General features: G+C 43.6%; 2 protein-coding genes across 2 annotated transcripts in view; one reads left to right on the top strand and one right to left on the bottom strand.

The window, feature by feature from the left end:
* ryr3 (ryanodine receptor 3) overlaps positions 1-9,278 on the top strand; it is a 500,545-nt gene extending 491,267 nt beyond the window's left edge. Inside the window, 2 exon segments of the mRNA XM_038785757.1 lie at positions 4,603-4,654; positions 8,464-9,278. Of these exon segments, the coding sequence (XP_038641685.1) occupies positions 4,603-4,654; positions 8,464-8,559 (148 nt within the window). The 3' untranslated portion in view covers positions 8,560-9,278.
* Positions 9,279-9,586: 308 nt separating this feature from the next.
* The window catches only part of aven (apoptosis, caspase activation inhibitor), a 135,835-nt gene continuing 122,780 nt past the window's right edge, over positions 9,587-22,641 (bottom strand). Inside the window, exons 5-8 of the mRNA XM_038790259.1 lie at positions 18,435-18,505; positions 12,814-12,909; positions 11,202-11,562; positions 9,587-10,037 (exon numbers count right to left, since the gene is read on the bottom strand). Of these exons, the coding sequence (XP_038646187.1) occupies positions 9,925-10,037; positions 11,202-11,562; positions 12,814-12,909; positions 18,435-18,505 (641 nt within the window). The 3' untranslated portion in view covers positions 9,587-9,924. The remainder of the gene's footprint in view (positions 10,038-11,201; positions 11,563-12,813; positions 12,910-18,434; positions 18,506-22,641) is intronic.

The following is a 22,641-nucleotide window of genomic DNA, read 5'->3' as shown; positions in this document are numbered from 1 at the left end:
CCCTTGCAGCCATTGCAGCACTGTTGCTGGAGGGATGAGAGAGCTGCCGACCAACCTGATTGACCAGCAACTGTCCAAGGCGGGACTTCCTCCCGAGTGAGAGACGACAGTCGCTCCGTGTTAATCAGCGCTCATTGGAGCATAAAGTGGCATACGGCATTACGGCCTACTGAATTAATGGGTCTGTGTTTGCTGCTGACTCTTTGGATGGTGGGGGTGCAGCCCCACCAGCCTAAATATTCAGGCCTTGAAGTTTTGACTTTTTCAAATTCTTTGGGCATCATTGACAAGGCAAGAAATTTATTGCCCAACTATAGTTGCCTTTGAGAAGACCGTGGTGGGCCTCCTTCAACTGCTATGTGCAATGTATTGTTAGATGGGCGAATTCCAAGACTTTGACCCGGTGACAATGCAAGTAGAGTGGTACAGATTCAAGTCAGGAGAATGGTGTCTGTGGGCTATAGTATCCCCAGTTACTCGTTACTCCTGACCTTCTAGGTGCTGGAGGCCACGGGTTTGGGAGGTGCTTTTAGATCCCTTGCAGTTTAGCAACTTTTCTCATTGTTTGGCACAAGCCAGAACCAGGAGACCACCTGTGAAAAGGTGAAGGTGGGAAACCGAGGACAAGAATGAGGGTAAACCAAAGATCAGAGAACTACAGAGGACTAAATTTTGATTCTGCCAGTAGCTGAGAGTAACATAACTAACACTCAGTTGCTGCCAGGATACTCCTGCATTGCTGAAGGTGTGACCAGGATCCTCTCTCAAAACAGGTCCAACCACTTCCTATCTCATTGGAGTTGGACTTGGGCACAGATTCTGTGTAAAGGTGACAATTGGGCATTCCTCAACCATTTCCCCATTGGTGAAGGCCTTTGTGTAGCAAATTGGCACCTTGAAGAGAGTCTGAGCTGTTACTGTGGCAATCATTGACTCGCATCATTGAAGACTGCCCCTTGGCAAAATTCAGCAGAGGGCTCAGAGCCACATTTAGCCACTGCAGAAGCTATTGACTGGCTTGATGATTACTGCAATTGGAAATCTGCATCAGGGACAATCTGTATTTCTACTTCACACATTAAAACTGGCCAGCACAGATCAATATGAACCAAGCCGAGAGAGATCACACACAGTGAAGTGAGCTCAGTGTTTGGGAGAACCTTGTGTAAATTCAGCTTGTCATTAATATTCTTAACCGGAACAGGCGCAAAGAGCTGAATGGTCTACTCCTGCTCCTATTTCTTAAACAAACTGCTCCCTCACTGAAGAATTTTCATACACAAATGGTATTAATATCTAACCAACAGCTACCTTTAGCAAGCTTCCAAGCAGAAATTGAAAATATTTAAATGCGGGAAGAAATTTGCGAGGACTTCGCAAGGCAATAGAGAGGAGAATCAGCTTGGTCAAAGCAGAAATTAGACCCAATTCTCCCCAAAAATGTCTAAGTTCACTTGTGGCGGATTTTTCAGGGAGAGTTCCCCACCGAAATTCAGTGACACTTAGTCGGCTGGATTCTCCATTCCGGAGACTAACGACGCCATCCACCGGCCACACTGCGCTGGAAAAGAAGCTCGCTGCAGCGCATCGTGGCTGGTGAAAGCGGGGAGATCCCACTCCCGGGATCTACCCAGCTCGCAGCACCTCGCGAGATTCAACACCTAGGAGATCAGGATGCCATCCGATCTTTCACTACAAATGGGAGTTCCAGCGAGCGGAGCTCCCCGTTGTGCATTCCCCGTTCAGGCTCCTTTATTCAAAACTAGTCACGTTGAATAGCGTCGCGTTTTTCAGCACTGCAAGCGCCGGGAAACACACACCTAAACGCGCTCGCTCGCGTCTTTGTCCCCTTTTGGGAAGATCGCACCCAAGTGTTGATGCCGGGGCAGGAATCATGGACTTTCACGACAGCAAAACTGGCGCCAAACCTGGACCGATTCAGCGACTATGGAGGGGCTAGCACCGCCGCCACTTGGAACACAATCGATTCCAATGAGAAATGGTGATGGTCCGTGATTAACACTCATGAGGCTGACAAGTTGCAACCACATATACACGTTACAATCCCCACAAACACTCATCCCAGCCAACAAGATTGCACTGGAGCACGCCTATTCCATTGACGGGTTGGCTGGGGCCAGAAGGCACCTAGGGGAGTGTCCTGGTTTTGGGGGTGGGGGACCCATGCTACCCATGGTCCTAAGTTGACATTGGGTAATCAGCGGCGTGTGCAGCTACATGGCTACCTTGCAGGCTGTGGCAATGATGTTCCGTGCCATTCCACCCCGACCCCACAGCCCCACCGCAACACATTAATGCTGCTGTTGAGATGAAGAATTGTGATTTGGCGGGAAGTCGGCACCCGCCACTATTCCGGTATCGGAACCAATTCTCCGCCCAATCGAATTTCCCGATTTCCTCGTTGGCCGACAGAGAATCCCGCCCAGTCACTTTTTTGGACCTGGGGAGTTTCTCACCAGTTTAGTCCACACCTAGAATTTTTCTTAGCACTGGGGAGCTGAACTCAGAGATTGGGTTGCTATTTTGAAAGGGTGGCCCAATCTCTAGGTGAGCTTGTGGGTCCCCCACACTCCCCAATCATTAATAATGTCACCCCCCACTCACATGGGCACAACCCCACACCCCTGAAGTGAGGACACCCCTCTATGGGATCCCCCTCTTCAGGCCCTCTCACACCCACGTATAGGCCCCTCTCCTTCCAAGATCCCCACCCATCACCCCTCCACCCTCCTTTCATGGGCATGGCCTCCCTCAGGCCTGGACCCTTGGCAGTGCCATCCTAGCACCTGGGCACCCTTACAATGCCACCCTGGCACCTGGGCAGTGCTCCTGCCAGCTTGGCAGTGCCACCTGGGTACCTTGGTAGTGCCAGGGTGGCAGTGCCAAAGTGCCAGCTAGGCAGTGACAAGGTGTCTGTGTTCCTGAGGGATGGTCAGGGAGCCACACTGCACTGACCCTGACCACCCAGGGATCTCTGACGCCCCAGGCGACCCTCTGGGTGCTGTTCCACCTCGTCCACTTTTGTGTGGACCAGTGCTGAACGGCACCTGGCTGCGGCCTCCCTGGGGAGGCTAGTGAATCCCGTGTGAGCTCACTGAAATCGGTTTAAAACTGGCTTTGCAGCGCGCCATTTGGTCACACCCCTTGTGGGTGCGTTTCTGATTCTGATGCCTCGCGGAAAATGCGCGAGAGGTCTCCTGGCATTCACCGGCCGCACCGCACTCGAGCGAGAGCGCAACACGGCCGGTTGATCGGGCCTATTGTTTTGTGCAGTCAGAGCCTTTTCAGGAAAAAGCCGATAGCATCCAGTAGCTTTGCAAGTGGCTACTGGAAGAAGGTATCCTTTTTGTACGCAACAAATTTCACTATATGCCCATATGGGTGCACTTTGGTGTCAACAGATATGGAACTGGGAGGAATTTGGTCACACTGACTGTCCAGATCCATTCCCCAAACATTGCCAGGGCTGGATGCAAGTAACTCTTGCACCTGGTTCTGGAGAAGAATCTGCTGCGGTTCACAGTGCCGAGGACCGGGTTCTATCCTGGCCCCGGGTCACTGTCCATGTGGATGTTGTCATGTGAGAGTACCTTGAAGAAATGAGTGTTTATAAATGGGTGTGTATGTAAATAACTGGAGTGAGAGTACCTTTAAGAAATGGGTGTTTATTACTGCAGTGATGTCAGAGAGTGGGTGGAGCTGGGCTGTCTGCCAGCTTTTTACTTTTGTTTTATGCTGTTTGCTGCAGGGTGTGTTTTAGTTTTGTTTTCAGAGCTGGATAGCTGCAGTCACAGCCAGAAGGTGTATAAATCTCTCTCTCTAATCTAAAGACTGTAAATCGATCCTAGTAATTTAAAACTAATAACAGTAGTGACTTTAACCTGATGTGCTTCTGTAAAAGGTGTTTCAAGTCTAATGGATGTTAAAAAGGAAATCTTAAAGAATCACTTTGTGTTATATTTGAATTAATGGTTGCTAAGATGTTCACTGTATGTTTTAAAAAGGTTAACTTGAGTTCATAGAATAAACGTTTTGCTTTAAAAAATACTTTTCCATTTCTGCTGTCCCACACCTGTAGAGTGAGCCGTGTGCTCCCCATACCACAATCTATTAAATGTTGTTGGTCAGGTGAACTCCATGATACACTTTGGGGTTCTCTAAACCCTAGCCCATAACAATGTGGAGTTTGCACATTCTCCCCGTGTTTGTTTGAGTTGCACCCCTACAATCCACAAAGGGTAGGTGGATTGGTCACGCAAATTGGGAAAAATAATTGGGTACTCTAAATTTATTTAAATAAAGAATCTGCTGCATGTCAAACAGATGCAATGTAACTGGGCACTATCCCAAATTGCCTGCCTTGAGAACACTCTGCATAAAAGATGATTTTCATGACCGCAAAATATTAAGGTACTAAATAGCAATATGTATACACTGAAATTGAGCCCTGGGTTCTCACAGATTTTTTTAATACGCTGAAACAAAACATTTATTTTATGATATTAAATAATTAAGACATCAAAAATAATTTTTCAGGGAAGCAAATATAATTGTAGTTTACAAGTGTCTTCTCTTTCTCAGGTTCTTTATGATGTACCTCATAAATAAAGATGAAACCGAACACACTGGTCAGGTAAGTAGCAATATGTTGAACATGAATCTAAATAATGTTTTTTTCTGTTTCATGCTCAATTAGACACAGAAATGTTGGCTTTTTGTGCCATAATACTTTTCAACATCAGTATTCAAAGCTCACAGGGAGGTACAGAACATAAAACTAGAATCTAATATTAAGGATGTGATAACAGGGCTCTTGGAAAATCATATTAAGATAAGGCAGTCAGTATAGTTTTCTGAAAGTGAATCGTGTTTGATGTATCTATTGAGTTTTTTTGAGGGCGCAGCTATTTACAATCCATATCAATGAGTTAGCTGAGGGGACCAAGTGTAATAAATTCAAATATGCTTACGGAACAAAACTAGGCGGCCAAGTAAGCTGTGAAGGAGACATAGAGGTTGCAAAGAGATATAGAACAGACTTTTTCTGATTAAGCGATTATGTAAGAACACAGCAGATGGAGTGTAATGTGGGGAAGTACAAAATTATCCATTTTGGTGCAAAGAATGGAAAAGCAGGATGTTTCTTGAAAGGCGAGAGAAGAGCAAATATTGGTCTTCAGCGGGAATCGGGTGTCCTTGTATATGAATCAGAACTTGTAATGTGCAGGCATTTAGGAAGGAAAATGGGAGCTTATTCTTCAATTGCTTCTTAATAATAGATTAGAATAGGGAATTTGCTACAATTATGTCAGGGTTTTGTGACACCACACCTGGAGTTTTGTGTATTTTTGGACTCCTTACCTAAAGGAGCATACATCTGCCATTGAGGTGTGCAACAAGGTTCACTAGATTTAAGTCTAAGATTAGAGGGTTGTCCCATGAGGAGAGATTAAGTAGATGGGCCTACAGTCTCTGGTGTTCAGACGAATAAGAGGAAGTGTCATTTGAAGCATCTGAAATTCTTAAGAGGCTTGATAGGGTAGATGCTGAGAGGTTATATCTCCTGGCTGAAGAGTCTAGAACAAAAGTCTCAGGATAAAGAGTCAGCCATCTAGGACAATGAGGAGATTTCTTACTCAGGATAATGTACCTTCGGAATTCTGGAACCTTGAGGGTTGCGGATGCTCACTGAGCTTGTTCAAGACTGAGATCGACAGATCTTTGGAGACTAATGAATCAAGGGATAGGGCGGAAAAGTGGAGTTGATGTGGAAGGAGGTCTATGGCCTCAGGGTCTTTGTGGCCCATTCTGCTTTCTTATGTTGTTCCTACATTGAGCACAGGGCACCTCCCCTCCCTTACCTAGTACTTCCATTTACCAGACCAACTTTATGGCCCGTGTGAGTGAATTAGATTACGTATTAGATTTACATAGAAACTTGGCCAATGTTGGTTAGTTCCAGGAAAAACATGTGCTTTATGACATTAATGTGTCTCCTGCTTTGACCTGTATAAAACCCCAGGACCCAACACAGTCAATTTTTAACTAATCTCAAAGAGAGTACTAAAATAGAGTTATCAGAGCTGGAGGGAATGGTTGAGAGGGTTCATGCTGTGTGAAAGATGTCTTTCAAATGAAGAAGGCCCCCTCCATGTTTCTTTATTCACTCATCATAGCAGCCATACCACCATGGCCAGAATTTTATGCTCCTCCCAGTGGGTTTTTAGGTGGCGGCGGGAGGATGAAATTACGGGACAGGATTACCGCATGGCTGCACAGCGGTTTTATGCTGGGGTAGACAAGGCCTCAGCTGGGAACTCATAATGGCCACTTGAGGGCTGTTTCCCACCCAGCCTCAATTTGTAGGTTGGCATGCGCATTGAGACTAGGGAAAACTCGAAAGTTAGATGTCAGGCATAAAGGAAGGCGGGGTACCTCCATCAGAAGCCTCCTTCTGACCAGAGGCATTCCCCTCTTAAGGCTCAGTGACCTCGGACCTCCCTCCCCACTCGACCTGTCTCCCAAAACCCCGATCGCCTCACCCCCAGGTCTTCCTAGCCTCCCCAGCCTGGGACCCCTTACACTTAACTGGGAGTCCACATAATCACAGGCAGCTTTGTGCAGTGCCTTTTCCAGCCATAGCAACGCTGTTGTTGCAGGGACTGGAGAGCTTGGACAGCAGCTTTCTAAGGTGGGATTTCCTCCCGAATAAGGAGCCGAAGTCCTGCCTACTGCCAATCAAGTGCCATGGGGCTGGTTGCCTGTGCCAGGGATCTGGTCTGGGGACACCCTGCCCTTAAGAGGTAGGGTGATGGGGGGGTGGCGCCAAGGAACTCATAAGAGGTAAGTTTGGGGGTACAGTGATCCAAGCTGAGCTTGTCTGTGCAGGAAGTGAGGCCTCGGCAGGGTGTTTCCGACCGAGGCCAGAAAAAAAAAGAGTACTGTTAGATATCGGGGTTGTTCTCAGCGCTGACCCCACTATATGTGCCCAAAACGGGGTACATAGCGCCCTTAGTTTAATGAGGTTTGAAAGTGGGAACTGGCCAAGAGTGAACAAGAGTCAAGTCTAGAGGTATTAATAGATAGCAAAAGATTAAATTATCTGAGTCATAGAGTGGATGACAGCTTTTAATGCATCAATTTTATCCAGATTTAGCTGATCTTGGCCATGATCCTGCAGAATGTTCATTAATCTCTAGCCAGAGATGTAGATGTTTAAATTGATAAGTCTGGGGGAATTGGTCAGAATTTCTGCTGTAAAGTATCAATTAACATCTGTCTGGTGAAGACCAATTATAATAGCTCTATAGTTGAAACATGCATTTTCTAATCAATATTTCTCATTTTGTCTCAATTGAGAGTTCTTCATTTTCTAACTATCACCTACATTTTGTGGGGTTCATGAATCATGGGCTACACAGGAAATTGCGATATAACATGATGTAAAATTCTAAATGCAGAATACATTGTAATGCTGCAAAATATCCCAAGAGTGGGAAATTCTCAATAACTTAATTCTCGGGGCTTTTCACAGTAACTTCATTTGAAGCCTACTTGTGACAATAAGCGGTTTTCATTTCATTTTATTTTCAAAAATAAAACTTTGTCTCCCAAAACACTTCAATCACTTACCTTGAAACGTAGGCAAACAGGGTAGCCATTTTACATACAGCAAGGTCCCACAACAGCAATGAGATAAAATGACTGTTATCTGTCACACTGGTGTCTGTTTCGGGATAAATGCTGGCCAGGTGACATCTCCTGCTCTTCATATCGTGCCACGGGATCTTCTGCATCTATTGTGATAGACAGTTCTTCTTTATTCGTTCATTGGGTGTTTGCGTCGCTAGCATATATTACCTTGAACTGAATGGTGAGTGAGGCCATTTCAGAGGGCAGTTAAGAGTCAACCACATTGCTGTGGGTCTGTCGTCACGTGTAGGCCAAACCGGGTAAGGGTGGCAGATTTGCTTCCCTAAAGGGGCATCGATGAACCAGTTGGGTTTTTACAACCAGTGATAATAGTTGCGCGGTCACCATTGCTGGTAGAATTAATTAAATTGAAATTCCACCCGCTGCTGTGGTGGCATTTGAACCTACATCCCCAGAGTATTAGCCTAGGCCTCTGGATTACTAATCCAGTGGTATTATCACCATACCACCTTTTCACCACTGTCTAGTTTAAATATTGTATCCAAAAGGCAGAACCTCTGACAATAGAGCACACCCTCAGTACTGCATGGTAGGATCAGTCTAGATTATGTCCCCAGCTCTCGAGTTAAGTGATACTTCCAACTCACTAATTGTTAACATTACCACCACTGAGCCAAGAGAATGGAAGGGAAAGGTAATAAAGTACAAAATTGACTATTATCATACATACTGTTATATACATACTGTCAATATTAATTTTGATCATAACTTTCTGTCCATTCATTTAAGGAGTCTTTCGTATGGAAGATGTACCAGGAGCGCTGTTGGGATTTTTTCCCTGCTGGAGATTGTTTCCGCAAACAATATGAGGATCAGCTGGGATAAATGAAAAAATTTCTTGAATTTACCTATTGACTGAACACAGGGAGCCTGGCATGAGTATATAATGGAGAAAAATGGAGTGAGCAGGTATATTTACTATTCCGAGGCAAAACGAGAATAAATGTGAACGGTGTGGAAAATGCACCTGTCTTAAAACGCAGTGACATTCAGCTTTAAGTACCCAAACTGTAATATGCATCAGAATTGGAAGTGTGATGAAGATATTTTAAGTTAACCTTTTTCTGTGGCTCTTGGTTACCTGAATAGATAGATCCACAGCAGAGCAAGGGTTACAAATTGCAAGAAAACATTGGGAAAAAAATGTGCCTTACCTGTAGCCAAAGCTATGTCCTGTTTTCTAGCTCGTGCTCATCAGGAAAGCTACGTTAGAATGTGTTCTCTTTGTTCACAATGCTGAGTCTTATTGTATGATGTCCGACCTTGAGCTTGATTTCATTGTGCTTGCCACAGCAACAGCTGAGCTGATAATTTATAACGTTGTTACTGGATATGACATTTAATTTTGTGAAACTCTGTAAAACTTAATATTACTTGTGCATTGGCTGTGTGCTTCCTTGTACACCTCCTCCAAATGAAAAGTAACCATAACTTAAACGCTTTGATTTCAAATCATTCAGCATTAAGAGAAATGAACTGGACAGTGCTGACTGTTTGTGATGTGATGCACAGTTTTGAAATAAAGCAAATTAAATTCAACAATGTGCCTTTTTACAAATTCAGATTTTTTTTCTGAAAATGATTATTGGCAGCTCGATCATTTGCTCTGTAATTGCTGTTACTGGTTTGAAGGTTCTTGATAAAAGTATTAGATGGGATAGAATGGAAACTACATGGCCACTGAAGTGAAAGTAGACTCAAGGTTGTTGAAGCTAAGCTGTGCAAAAAGATTATTTTTAAAAGTTATTTTAGCCATTTTACAGCAGAAGCACAAAGCTCTTAAAATGAGTCACATTTTAACAGCATTTGATAAATGTGCAATTTAACCCTTCACACAAAAAAAATATAGAAATCTTGGTAACAGTTCATTTTATTCAAGGATTTTATAGTTTTCTTTACACTTTGACTCTGCAATCTCTTTTTACAGTTAGATTTAAAATTTTGTTGCTGAATCTAAGCCATTCAACCACAATTTCACGAGCTAGGTTTAACCATAAACACTGTTTGGACACAAAATTAATATTTGTCTAACTGGCCAGAAATGGAACACTATTGAAATACATGCTATAGCAGCAATTATTCCACTGCATGCTGTGTGCAGGAAAGATGATGCCACTGTTGCACTGTTGTGTTCACAGTCAATGCATCATTAGTCTTCATTCATATACTTGTAAGATTGTTATGGTAACATTATGATATCATGCTATCTAGCCAATCTTCCAGTTCCTCCTCAGGGTCAAGCTTCTTAGCCGTTTCCGACGGTTGTGAATTTGTATTGTCTATCACTTTGGCGTCAGGCAAGTCTGTTTAACAGCAAAGAAACAATAATGTGACTGCAGCAAGAGATGCACATGTAAACTACAAACTACCTCCAGTCTCATGTACTGTCTCCATTGCCCCCACACTCTCAGGGCTGCACACCAGAATGACAGGGAGTGCGATAGCTTGATCTTGGTTTCGGACAATGCTCGGCACAACATCAAGGGCCGAAGGGCCTGTTCTGTCCTATGTACCTTCAGTGCTAACTGGCATTATTCAAGTGATCTGACTTCAAATTGAGACTAACATGCACCATAGTGTAAAAGGTAAAGTCGCCATAGTCCTAGATGACCATAGGCTGCTTTCCCCTATGAGGGGACGAGCTGTCTAGTGGTGATTTAACCTGAGGATCATCACACCTCAGGCAAAGGGGCAGGGTTGAGAAGGCATTCATGAATACCCTCAACCAGTACAGGAATTGAACCTGCGCTGCTGGCATTGCGCTGTCTCACAAACCAGCTGTCTAGCCAGGTGAGCTAAACCAGCCCTCTCAAAGAAAAAGGACAGTTCTAAATGTAAAATGGTTAAAAATTGTGCTTAAAATTAGTTTTTTTTTTCATAAACTGAATTAATGGGTGATATGGTAACATAGTGGTTAGCACTGTTGCTTCACAGCTCCAGGTTCGATTGTCGGCTTTGGTCACTGTCTGTGCGGAGTCTGCACGATTCTCCCCATGTCTGCGTGGGTTTCCTCCGGTGCTCCGGTTCCTTCCCAAAATGTCCAAAAATGTGCAGATTAGTTGGGTTGACCATGCTAAATTGCCTTTCGTGTCCAAAAAATATTAGGTGGGGTTACAGGGATACGGTGGAGGTGTGGGCCTGGGTAGGGTGCTCTTCCCAAGGGCCAGTGCAGACTCGATGTGCCGAATGGCCTCCTTCTGCACTGTAAATTCTATGATCTATGTCAGGAGGAAACAATTCTAACTTCATAAGTGTAACGGTGACTATTTATCTGCATCTATGATCAAATTAGTTAATGTAATTTAGCATATTAGCAAGTGACGTGGAAAACATACCAAATTGGATATAAATATACTATTTATGTATATTCAAACAGAATAAATTAAACCACTTTAGTAAAAGATCGACTTCAGTTATTTCCCGTATTTAAATTTTTTTTAAAGCTTCAAAAGAATGTTTGTTCTTACCAGTTGAAATCTTAACTGTCTCAGGGTCACAGAGAGCTTCTACATCCTGAGCTCCCTTTAAGAAAACATCATTACTTTTGTTGACAGGCGTTTCAAGTTGAAGCAAAAAATCCAGCTCCTCGTCTAACTTGTCTGGTGCTTGCTGCAATGATGGAGGAGCACTCCTAGGTGCTTGTACCACGGGGTTGGGTGAGAGGTTGAAGGTATGTTTGTCGGCATCCTCGGGCGCAGAGCTGACTGGGATTGTATGCACACCTATTGCAGGACCTGTTGTTGCCTGAGCTCTAAATTGGCTAAATTTGCTTGTGCCATCATGTACACTCTTCAGCGTAATCTGTGGTAGTTCAGCAGGGGGAGTTATCTATATTTGAAGAAAAAAAGTAGTTAACTGCAGAGACTGAATTTACCAATGTGACTAAGTAAATCATTCTTTTAAATTCACCTACCATCTGCCATGTTGGGGGGGGGGGGGGGGGGGGGGGGATTTAAATCCAGGTCCCCAGAGCATTACCCCTGGGTCTCTGGATTATTAGTCCAGTGACAATATCACTATGCCACCGCCTCCTCCAAAGATTACTGAGAGAAATAAGGCTGCGTTGTGGAGACTCTTACCAACAGTCTTTCAATCTTATTTACATATGGGGATGTTAAGATTGTAAATGTTCACACCCCTTTTCAGAAAAGGGAGCGTGATAAACATGGTAATTATAGGCCAGTCCGCCAACATCGGTGGTACAGGAGTCTTTGAGACAATAATCCAGGACAAAATTAAGTGGCACTTGCAAAAATATGGGTTAGTAAACAAAGGGCAGTGCGGATTTGTTAAAGACAAATCATGTCTGCCTAACTTGATTGAATTCTCCTGATAAAGGTAACAAAGGATGGCACAGTGGTTAGCACTGCTGTCTCACAGTGCCAGGGACCCAGGTTCGATTCCAGTCTTGGGTGACTATTTGTGTGGAGTTTGCACTCTGCTCCCGTGTCTTTGTGACTTTTCTCCGGGTGCTCCGATTTCTTCCCACAGTCCAAAGATGTACAGGCTTGGTAGTCTGGCCGTGCTAAATTGCCCCTTAGTGTCCGAACATGTGTAGGTTAGGAAGGGTTATGGTGATGGAGTGGGGGAATGAGCCTGGGCGGGGTGTTCTTTCAGAGGGTCAGTGCAGACTCGATGGGCTGAATGGCCCAATAAGCCACTCAGTTCAAGGACAATCAGGGATGGGCAATAAATGCTGGCCTTGTTAGCGATGTCCTCATCCCATGAATAAATAAAAAAACATCAGCTTCATACAGATGGACTAAATCTCAGCTCATGATCCAGTCATTTGGATTTTCACAGTAATTACCCAATTCAGCAGCATTTTGTGAAGCTTCATATAGCAATAAAGCACCATAAACCTAAGTATTCAATTAAATTATTTGAACACAGAGCAACGGAATGCAATTTCTATCCATCATATGGTTGAGTTGCTGATTTCAGCTTCATTGCTTGTGGGAGGGAATGGTTAGGAGGATATTTAGCACTGCTCTTAAGCATCTGAGTAACTGACCTAAATAATCTGGCTTCTCAGTAAACCTTTCTGTCTAAAGGACAGATTTAATAAAGGAATTCTACCTGTACCAACTCAGCTTCCACATTCAGTCTAAGGTAGAGGGGGAGTTCTTGAAGAGAATGAGCCAGGGATTGGCAGTCCACAAACAAAGGGGATATCTGAAATGCACAACATATTATAAGTAACCCATCAGTGAGCAAATATGCTTAACAATATTTCCACAGCCTTACCTGAACAGAAATTAAATGCAGTCCTGTGAAAGAAGAAGTACAATATTGGCTTCCAGTTGAAACTAGCAAATGCGGAGAGTCGTAAAGGCTGCCGTGAAACCGGCCGTGTTTCACGGCAGCCTCCGCGACCCCCTCCCGGGACCCAATTCACCCCCCCGGTCGGGTCTAGCATCGCGGCCCCGGGAAGAACGGCAGCGCGGGCTTAGCGAACGTTCGCTAAACCCGGCCGCCAAGACTCACGGCAGCTGACGCGCACGATGACGTCAGCCGCGCATGCGCGGGTTGGACGGCTCCAATCCGCGCATGCGCGGATGACGTCATCGCGCATATGCGTCAAACCCGCGCATGCGCGGTCCGTCATGCCCCTCAGCCGCCCCGCGGACTGATCCTGCGGGGCGGCAGAGGGACAAAGAGTGCGTGGGAATCGGACCCGCTGCCCGCGATCGGTGGGCACCGATCGCGGGCCCATGCCACCCTTGGCACGGCCGTGGTGCGGCCCTGCCAATCGGTGGCATGGTTGTGCAGAACGCCACTTTGCGGCCGTTTTCACGAACTGTGATAGCAGGTGTGTTTAAATTCGTGAAAACGGCCGTAAAGGGCTGGGAAATCGGCCCATTGGATAGGGGAGAATCGCTGCTCGCCGTAAAAAAACGGCGAGCAGCGATTCGTGTCGTGGGGGGGGGGGGGGGGGGGGGGGAGAATAGCGGGAGGTCGGGAAAAATGTCGGGAAGGCCCTCCCGCTATTCTGCAACCCGTCGTGGGGGGCGGAGAATCGCGCCCGGTATCTTTTAATTTTGAACATACTTTGAAGAATAAAGAGTAATGGTGTTCCGGCGGGAAAGTGGAGCCGAGTCCACAAAAGATCAGCCATGATCTCATTGAATGGCAGAGCAGGCTCGAAGGGCCAGATAGCCTACTCCTGCTCCTAGTTCTTATAAAGGTCCTCATTTCGGTAGGAGTCGTTTAAAAATTGGCACGTTGGACCTAATTATAATATTCCTGCCCCATTCTTGGCGCCCCCAGTTTTCGGTGGCGCATCATAAGGGTGCTGCACTCCCGACCTGGCTAGCTCCTTTATGGGGGCTAGGTTTTTCCTAGCAAACCCCCCCCCCCCCAATTTTTGAGTTGGGTCAGCTTCTCCATGACTCACGGTTCACAGCCCACCGAGGAGTCCTTAACCATAGTCTGGATTCGGGAAGGTTTTGAAAGGTAACCTCTCCCATCTCCCATGCATAGAATCATGGAAACCCTACAGTGCAGAAGGAGGCCATTCAGCCCTTACATGCCCTCTTCGGTATAACTGATGAACCATACAATGACAGTGACAAATGCGGAACTGTGGAGAGAAAAAAACTCAATTCCACAAATCCTCTGAACAAAGACTGCTGTTTCTGCAACCCTATAAATCATACAGACCAGTAAAGTATCTATAGCAGACGCTTCAAAAACTTCAGGCCTCTTATTCTTCTCCAAATAAACATTAAAACATGAACAAAAGAGATCACAGAAAGAACCACTTATAGATGTCACACAAGCAAAGTCAACAAGTTCACTTCAGTTATTGAAGCAGTACTGCCCCCCCCCCCCCCCCCCCCCCGAGCTCAAATTTTATTGTACTGGGTTCATAGTAAAACATTCCTAATGAGACTTGGCTGTGAGCCCAGGCCAAAAAAAGCATTAGCTTTCAACAATTTTTAACACAACTGGGATGAAATACCAGAAACCCAAGAGGGGCCATCTAGCCAGCCTGCTTTGGTACTCGCCCACTTCTGGAGCCACCTACGATCTGCTTTTCGTGTCAGCGAGCCCATCTCTCTTTTGCTCCTGCCTCCCAGAATGAAACTTAAGTCTAATGGGGCCCTTTAAAACCCAGGCACGTTTGCCAAGTCGGAGAATTTCCCAACTTGAGGCATCCATCTTGGGAGGAAAATCTGTCTCATAATTGAAAGGCATGAAAAATTACTGAAAACTAAGCAAGCTAGGCTGACATTTTTAATCAACTGAAATACCAGAATTTAAAATACTATATATGTGGTAAATGCAGCATGCGGTGTAGCACGAAGTGGTCCAACTCAGGAAGCGCCTGGGATATGTGCTTAGTAAGGTCTCAGCCAAGCAGTCTGCAGGACTCTACAGCAGATTCCACTACGAAAACCCAACTCCCGAGGGTTAATGGGCCCTCCTGGAAAATCCACATATGGATGTCAAGTGAAGACACAATCAGACTAAACCCTGGATTGTCTGGTTAAGCACATGGTCGTGGTACACATTTCCACATGCGTCATTAAGCTTCAAAACATACCAAACTAATTGGACTGGAGGGTGGTTAAATAATGTTACAGGTGTCATCCACTTACCTTACCTTAATCTTTGTCAGTTCAAGAGTAAGTTTGATATTTTGTGATTTTCAGTTAATATAGCTAGTTATTGTTTTCTATTGTATAATGGCTGTAAGTCATCATGTGATAAGGTAGTGAAAAGATAAAACTTTTAAGGCCGCATATCGAACAGGGGAATGGTTTGTTTTACAGAGAGGCAGCATGGACTCAATGGACCAAATGGGCTCTTTCTGTGCCATTACTTTACAGTTCAAAATACTTAATTATAGAAACTCGACTAAAGCATTTACAGAAGATATTAGGTTACACAGGAAAGCACCAATTTCTGAATTCCTTAATATTTACTCAAGCTTACACAGACTTGAGCATAGATCTGCAGGGTGCTGAGATACATTTCCGCCAGTCTTTCCATGAGTGTGTTTGTCAAATTATCTTTTAAATCCCTGGATAACATCCATTAAGTTGTAAACAACTGCATCCTATCCATCATCAAAATGAGAAACTGAACGTCATTGTGATAGGTTTCCTGAATAGCTGTCAATCTTAAAAGAAGTCGGTTGTGTTTGTCCAGTAGTTAACTTTTAATTAAAGAATACATTTGTTAGATAGTAATGTTTCAGAATAAACAGCATCATTTTTATTTCATTGTTTTAATAGTTTTTTTGATTAGTAAAGGGAGCAGGTTGTATCTCTACTTGTTTGTCATCAAAGCTCGAGAGGAAATTGTCTTTCTTCATTTGTTACCCTCCAAATTCGACAACCAAAGAGAAGCCAATCAACCGAACAAGAACATCATGAGAAATTCTTAGGCCTACAGTTGGACCAGATCTGAATCGGGCACAATCCCAATGCAACGTGAGCCTAATGAAACCGATGGTAGAACCATGTTAAACTGGTCACCAACCTCATTCAGGTAGCATGGGGAGCTGTGAACACCACCTGTGGCCCCAGAGACTGTTCACACAGGTGCCAACAGGATCAGCAGGTTCAGACAAAGCTGAGGGGCCCCAGAAAAGTGCACAGGAAGTGGACAATCAGGAGGGGGTGGGGAGAGATGGCCAGCAGCATACGTTTCAATGTAGAAATCCACAATAACATTTTTTCTTTTAAAAAAAGCTTAATTTTGGGTGCCAACCTCTGGTGGTTTGTATGAGGACTGCTGAGTATCAACAGAGTACATGTGGCCATTTGCAACTAGTTACCTAAAGTGCAAGTTAACTGAGGAAGGAGCAGTGCTCCAAAAGCTAGTGTTTGAAACGAACATGTTGGACTTTAACCTGGTGTTGTAAGACTTCTTACTGTGCTCACCCCAGTCCAACGCCGGCATCTCCACATCATGACTTGGGAAAACAAAGAGTGGTAGGATTCTTAATTTGCATATGTAACTGATCCAACACCAATTAGAGATGCAGAGACTAATCAAGCATTGAACAGCCCAATCCAATGTTTCAATGTGGAAATAAGTGCCACACTTCCCCACCACCCATCCCCTGCTGTAAAATGGGTATTATTACATTTCTAAGACCTATCTTTTTGAACCTCCCTGCAACTTCCAAATACTACACAGTTCATTCTTCCTGATATTTAAGAAGCTTCAGTTGTTGCAGGTGATGACATCTAAAAATAATTAATTCTGAAATTTGGGTTAAAAGCCAGGAAGACTGGGAAACATTAACATAAACAAGCTGAATCTGTGGTGGGACAAACACAACCACCTTCTCTCATGGTGCAGGGAATGTATTAATAACTTCTTTCTATCCGACTCGGCTGCATTGACCTCAAGCAGACCTGTAGTCATGCAGAGACAACCTGAGATAAATTCAACAGAGGAGGTGTTGCTGACCATTCAGCAGATTATCCATAGCAACTGCTTTCAACATTGTCTTTACAAAGTACAAAAGTCAGTTAAATTTCACATCCAAGAAATTAAGCATCCCGCCTTCACCCTTTTGAAACTGGAGGGATTGCATTTACAACCAAAAGGCATGCCACTATTTGCCTTTTTGAAAAGCAGAGTATCGTTAACATTGTAATATTACTGGCAAAAATCGACCTTAATGCATGGCAAATGTTCACAATAAAGAACAAACCTACCACTGATTTATTTTGTGAGTTCCCACTTTACCAAAGGTGAAGGAAAAGGAAAGGCAATATTTCAGAACCAACCTCTTCTTAATCTAAAGATAACCGTGTTCTACGCCAAAACATAATGTATCAACTATGAGCTCCTTGATACTTCCATATAACCTACATTAATTCTCCTCGTGACTGGAGCAGAGGTAAATTACACAATGGGAATAGATATATTACGCACGTACGCTATTCAATTGCTCGGTATGTGGCCCAGGCACACAAAAAAAGAATGGTCCCAGGTTCAATCCTGCTGGTCTCCCTTAACCAGTCCCTACCAGGGTGGCAGCAGGAACATTACCCTTAGCTTCAGTGTCATAAAGACAATTTCTGCACTACAAAATGGGCACATCAAATCATATTTGCCTTGAGCTACATCCTGTCATCAAGTCCAAAGTTTCAGAAAATAGTTATATACTATACCGGGGGTAGGGGTAAAGCAAGTGAAAGCAATTTGAATTTCTCATCTTTTAACTATATAGCTCATCAGATTAGCCTCAGCTTTATTCTGTATTTTACAAACTTATTTCACAAAACTAAAAGATACACCTCAAAATTTTGAGTGTGATAAGTAGCACAGCAAAGCCTAAATGCAACTTCAGTATTATTTAGAATAGCATTGTATATATTACATATTTTTTTATATACGAGAAAGGGACATTGAAAGGAAATAGGATTATAAATTACATTTTTCTACATTGTCGTTGCACATAAACAACGGGCAGGATTTACCGACCAACCCGCCATGTGTTTGTCGAAGGCGGTGGCTGCCCGCCAGCAGGATTTACAGACCCCGCCAGTGTCAATGGGATTTCCCGGTGACTGAACCGCTGGTCACCGGGAAACCCGTGCACTGGCGCGTGACTGGAATATCCCTGGTGTGAACAGCTGGTAGATCACCCCCAACGTGTCAACTGAATGCCCCTTGTGCTGAGATTTCTAGTAGGCTAAAAGTCTAAAGCATAGTAATTCTACTGGACCCACCTGTTTACTGGAAGGAACTTCTACTTCCCACTCCTTTTCCTCAGCAAAGCGGAACTGTGCAAATGAGTCACCTGGTTTGAAGCACAAAATTAATTTATTTGCATTGAAGTCTGACAAGTGTCTACTTACTTTCTATTAATGAAAATGTTACCATGCCAATGTTACAGTATCCACTAAAAAGAGATTCTTCAACATTACCAAAAGCCATTTAATGGAAATAATCATGTTGCTGTTTGCGGGAAGGAGCTTATCATGCACAAACTGGCAGCTTTGTTTCGTACACACATTGGGTGGGATTTCTTGGCCTCGTCTGCGGCCAAGATAGTCCTGTCCCACCAAAGTTAATGGACTTTTGGTTGGGCCGTTGAATCTCCTGTGGCACAGGGTCCTGCCATGACAGGGCTGGAAAATGCTGGCCAATGACTGCACTTCGGAAATATTGTTACTGGCCATAAGCACTTTGGGATATCCTGAGGATGTGAAAGATGCTATATAAATGCAAGTCTTTCTTGCAATGGTTCATGCAATCAGAAGTCACATGCCCTGTTAATTTGGCCATTCCACATGAGTAACAAATTACTGATCTCACATAACACATTACAGGATAGTATAATGCATTCAAAACTACAAAAAAAAGTTAATAAATATGTTATAAACCATGTTATCTACAGTGGTGTTTTCCAAAGGTTCATATTGGAAGATTATAAACATTTCTATTTGGCCCAGGTAGAACACCAATATATTTGAAGAAAAGATTCAGAACAGCCTATGCAGAAAGAAAATGACAAATAACTTGGACTTTGTATCGTATTTTTCACATCCTCACAATGTCCTAAAGTATTTCACAGCTAATGAAGACTATTGTATGCAAACACACAGACAATTTTTGCAGAGCAAGATCCAACAAACAGCAATGAGATGAATGACCAGATAATCATGAGTGCTGTTGATTGAAGGGTAATTATTGGACAGGATACAAGAAAACCTCCCTTAGGACCTTTTATATCCACCTGTTACAGCAGACAGGATCTTACTTTAACATTTCATCCAAAAGGCATCACACAGATGACAGTGCAATACTCTCTCAAATACTGAACTGACATATCAGCCTAAATTATGTACTCAAGTTTCTGGTTTTGTTGCTTGAACCCACAGCCTGATTCCGCAGTGAGAATGCGGAGTTAGTTCTTAACTACTATATATAAATATCTGCTGCTAAAAATATTAAACAGACCAGGCTGATTATTCATTTAATTTTCCTGCTTGTTCTTTTGACGCATGAATAGCATTAATTCTAAATTATCATGTAGATTGAAATACTTTTCAAATTTAGATAGTGGTTAATGTTCAAAAGTTCAGAGTAGCCATTAATTAAATGGCAGAGTGTCAGTTTTAATCAGTGTTTGCAATTGGGAGTTTATTAGAATTTAAAATGCAATTTATAAATTGTGACATTTATTCTTCTGCTATCTCTGCAGCTCAGATGGTAAGATGTAAGAATTGCATTAAATTTTAAGACATAAGCAATGCAAATGGAATCAACATGAGGTTATAAAATAGTGAAAAGAATGAATACCTGTTAAAAGCACTCACTGAAGAAAGCTAATGTACTTTGTACACTTTTTAATGGGCTGTATATTTGAAAATAATCAACAATATTCTTCTGCCTGACCTACCACCTCCTTTTGTGGGGAACAGGAAGAAGATGGGTAATCAGTGATGATTCTCCCACACAAGACCCACTAATAGCCCCAAGATCCTGTTATCCTGAGTACGAAAGTCAGGAACATTATAACATAGTAGCAGAATGTTCGACTATACATGCTGTTTTGACAGCAGTTTTCATTTGGCACTGTTTTAATCTGATTCTCAGAGACTTGTGTCTTTGCACCAGCTTTTGGCATTTACAGTGTTACGTGCAGCTCCTGTATCTCGGCTGCAACTTTACAGGCCAACGAGAAGCTGATTCCCCCAGTCTGCTGTCAGGACAAGAGAGCCAAATTTGCCAGTTTAAATGCCAGTACCTGGCTCACAAACACCAATATCCAAGAATCCGAACAACAGCAACATAAAAAAGATTTAATTGCTTTTTAATAGGTGATGTACAAATGCATACGCCAATAATTCACATCAGTGCTCTTTCGCAAAAGGTGAAGTTGCTCTATTATGTAAATAGGTCAGGTCATAAACCACCTAATGATATGACGCTCAAGTATCTAAGCCAGAGAGGCATCATATTTCATCTCCCCTCAGTGCTTTCTTCAGCCATTTCATAAGGCAGTAAGTACAGGCACACTGGCTGGTGATGCTGTCCAATTTGTTTACATTATGGCAGCTTGATCATGTTAGCTCACAGTAAACAATATAGTAATACTACCCCGGCTCAGGTATGAAGATCACTGTAAGCAAGTTTCTAGTTTTTTTTTAAAAAAGGAACCACAATGGATAAGACTCAGTGTAATTAGACAATTTAACGAGTACAGAATTATAAAAGTGAGACCAGAGTAGTGTCTATGGAGGGCAGATTTTGAACAAAAAAAGCAGGCAATATTGTATCATTCCATGTTGATCAATGTGTGCAAAGTACTTCCTATGTGCCCTGATTTTTTCTTTGACCATTTTTAACTTATAGACACAACCTGGGACACTGGTATAATCGTATAATGTTAATTTTAATGTTTTATGACATTCCCTCCAAGTCATTCCTTTAAAAGCTCGCGTCCCAGTTTCTCAGTCTTTCCTCATCTCAATCCTCTGATCCCAGCAATCAGACAGGCTAACTTGTGCAGCCTTCATAGCTTGCATGTTTCCCTGATGTCTTTTTGCCCAAAACTGAGGAAGGAATTGAGACTGCGCTGTTCATAGATTCAGTGCACATCTTCCAACTTACATTGATCTAATGATATAATTAACCATTAATTATAATTTACTAATTATCCATTAATTACAATTTACTTTAATTATTGTTGCCCTAGTGATCTAGGGTGGAATTTTCAATGTATTTGCAGAGTGCCAGCTGAGGCAAGAGAATTGTCGTGCAGCTCACCGGCTGCACAGCCTTGTTTTCTCACCACACACATAGGGTAACCCACCTACCCCAAAATGGAGATCCCCTGAGGGCCCCCACTTGGCACTACCTCCTGGCACTGCCAATTATACTTACCTGCACACTCCCAGCGATTCCCTTTGCCTGGTTCATACTTTGCAAAACCTGCTGTAAACCTCGCCGCCGTGACATCATGTCGGTTGGGTTTGGCGGGGGGGGGGGGGGGGGGGGGGATCGTAATGCAGGGAATCCCTTTAATGAGATGTTAATTTATTGAAATGAGATTCCTGGCCTTTCCGGGTGGGAACCTCGTTATGGCACTGGCGAGATCTAATTTCCTAGTTCTCGCGATATTTTACACCCACTTCGCCCTTTGCACCGGTGGCGGATGTGGTCAGAAAATCACAAAAGGGCCCGAATGTGATTAATGCCAAATCTATTCTCATGCAATATCCCTTTTCAGTTTCACCTTTAGCTTATTTCATAGATTTTTTTTACAGTGCAGAAGGAGGCCATTCGGCCCATCGAGTCTGCACCGGCTCTTGGAAAAAGCATCCTACCCAAGGTCAACACCTCCACCCCATCCCCATAACCCAGTAACCCCACCCAACACTAAGGGAATTTTGGACACTAAGGGCAATTTATCATGGCCAATCCACCTAACCTGCACATCTTTGGACTGTGGGAGGAAACCGGAGCACCCGGAGGAAACCCACGCACACAAGGGGAGGATGTGCAGACTCCGCACAGACAGTGACCCAAGCCAGAATCAAACCTGGGACCCTGGAGCAGTGAAGCGATTGTGCTATCCACAATGCTACCGTGCTGCCCACAATCCAACTTGCATTTCTAGCATTTGGTTTTCCTCAGAATGTGTTGTATTTTGCACTAAACTATATTAAATTTTATCTACCACTGATTTTCCCAGTTGTTGAAAGTCTTTTTGCTGGTCCTGGGAATTTAATTCATATTGGTAGTCATTTTCAGGATCAAGTGGACTGTGTTGTACTGGATGTTTTGAGTTTCTTAAGTGCTACATCCAGGCAAGTGGAAAGCATTTAAATGCACTCCTGACTTGTGCCTTCTAGGTAGTGTAAAGGATTTGAGGAGTCGAAGCCGATTACCCCGCTGCAGAATTGCTATTGCAATCACAGAATTTGT

This window comes from Scyliorhinus canicula, chromosome 2 (assembly GCF_902713615.1).
Source record: "Scyliorhinus canicula chromosome 2, sScyCan1.1, whole genome shotgun sequence".
In the NCBI taxonomy this organism is placed as follows: domain Eukaryota; kingdom Metazoa; phylum Chordata; class Chondrichthyes; order Carcharhiniformes; family Scyliorhinidae; genus Scyliorhinus; species Scyliorhinus canicula.
The sequence above is the reverse complement of the archived record's forward strand: the minus strand, read 5'-3'. Positions and strand labels throughout refer to the sequence as shown.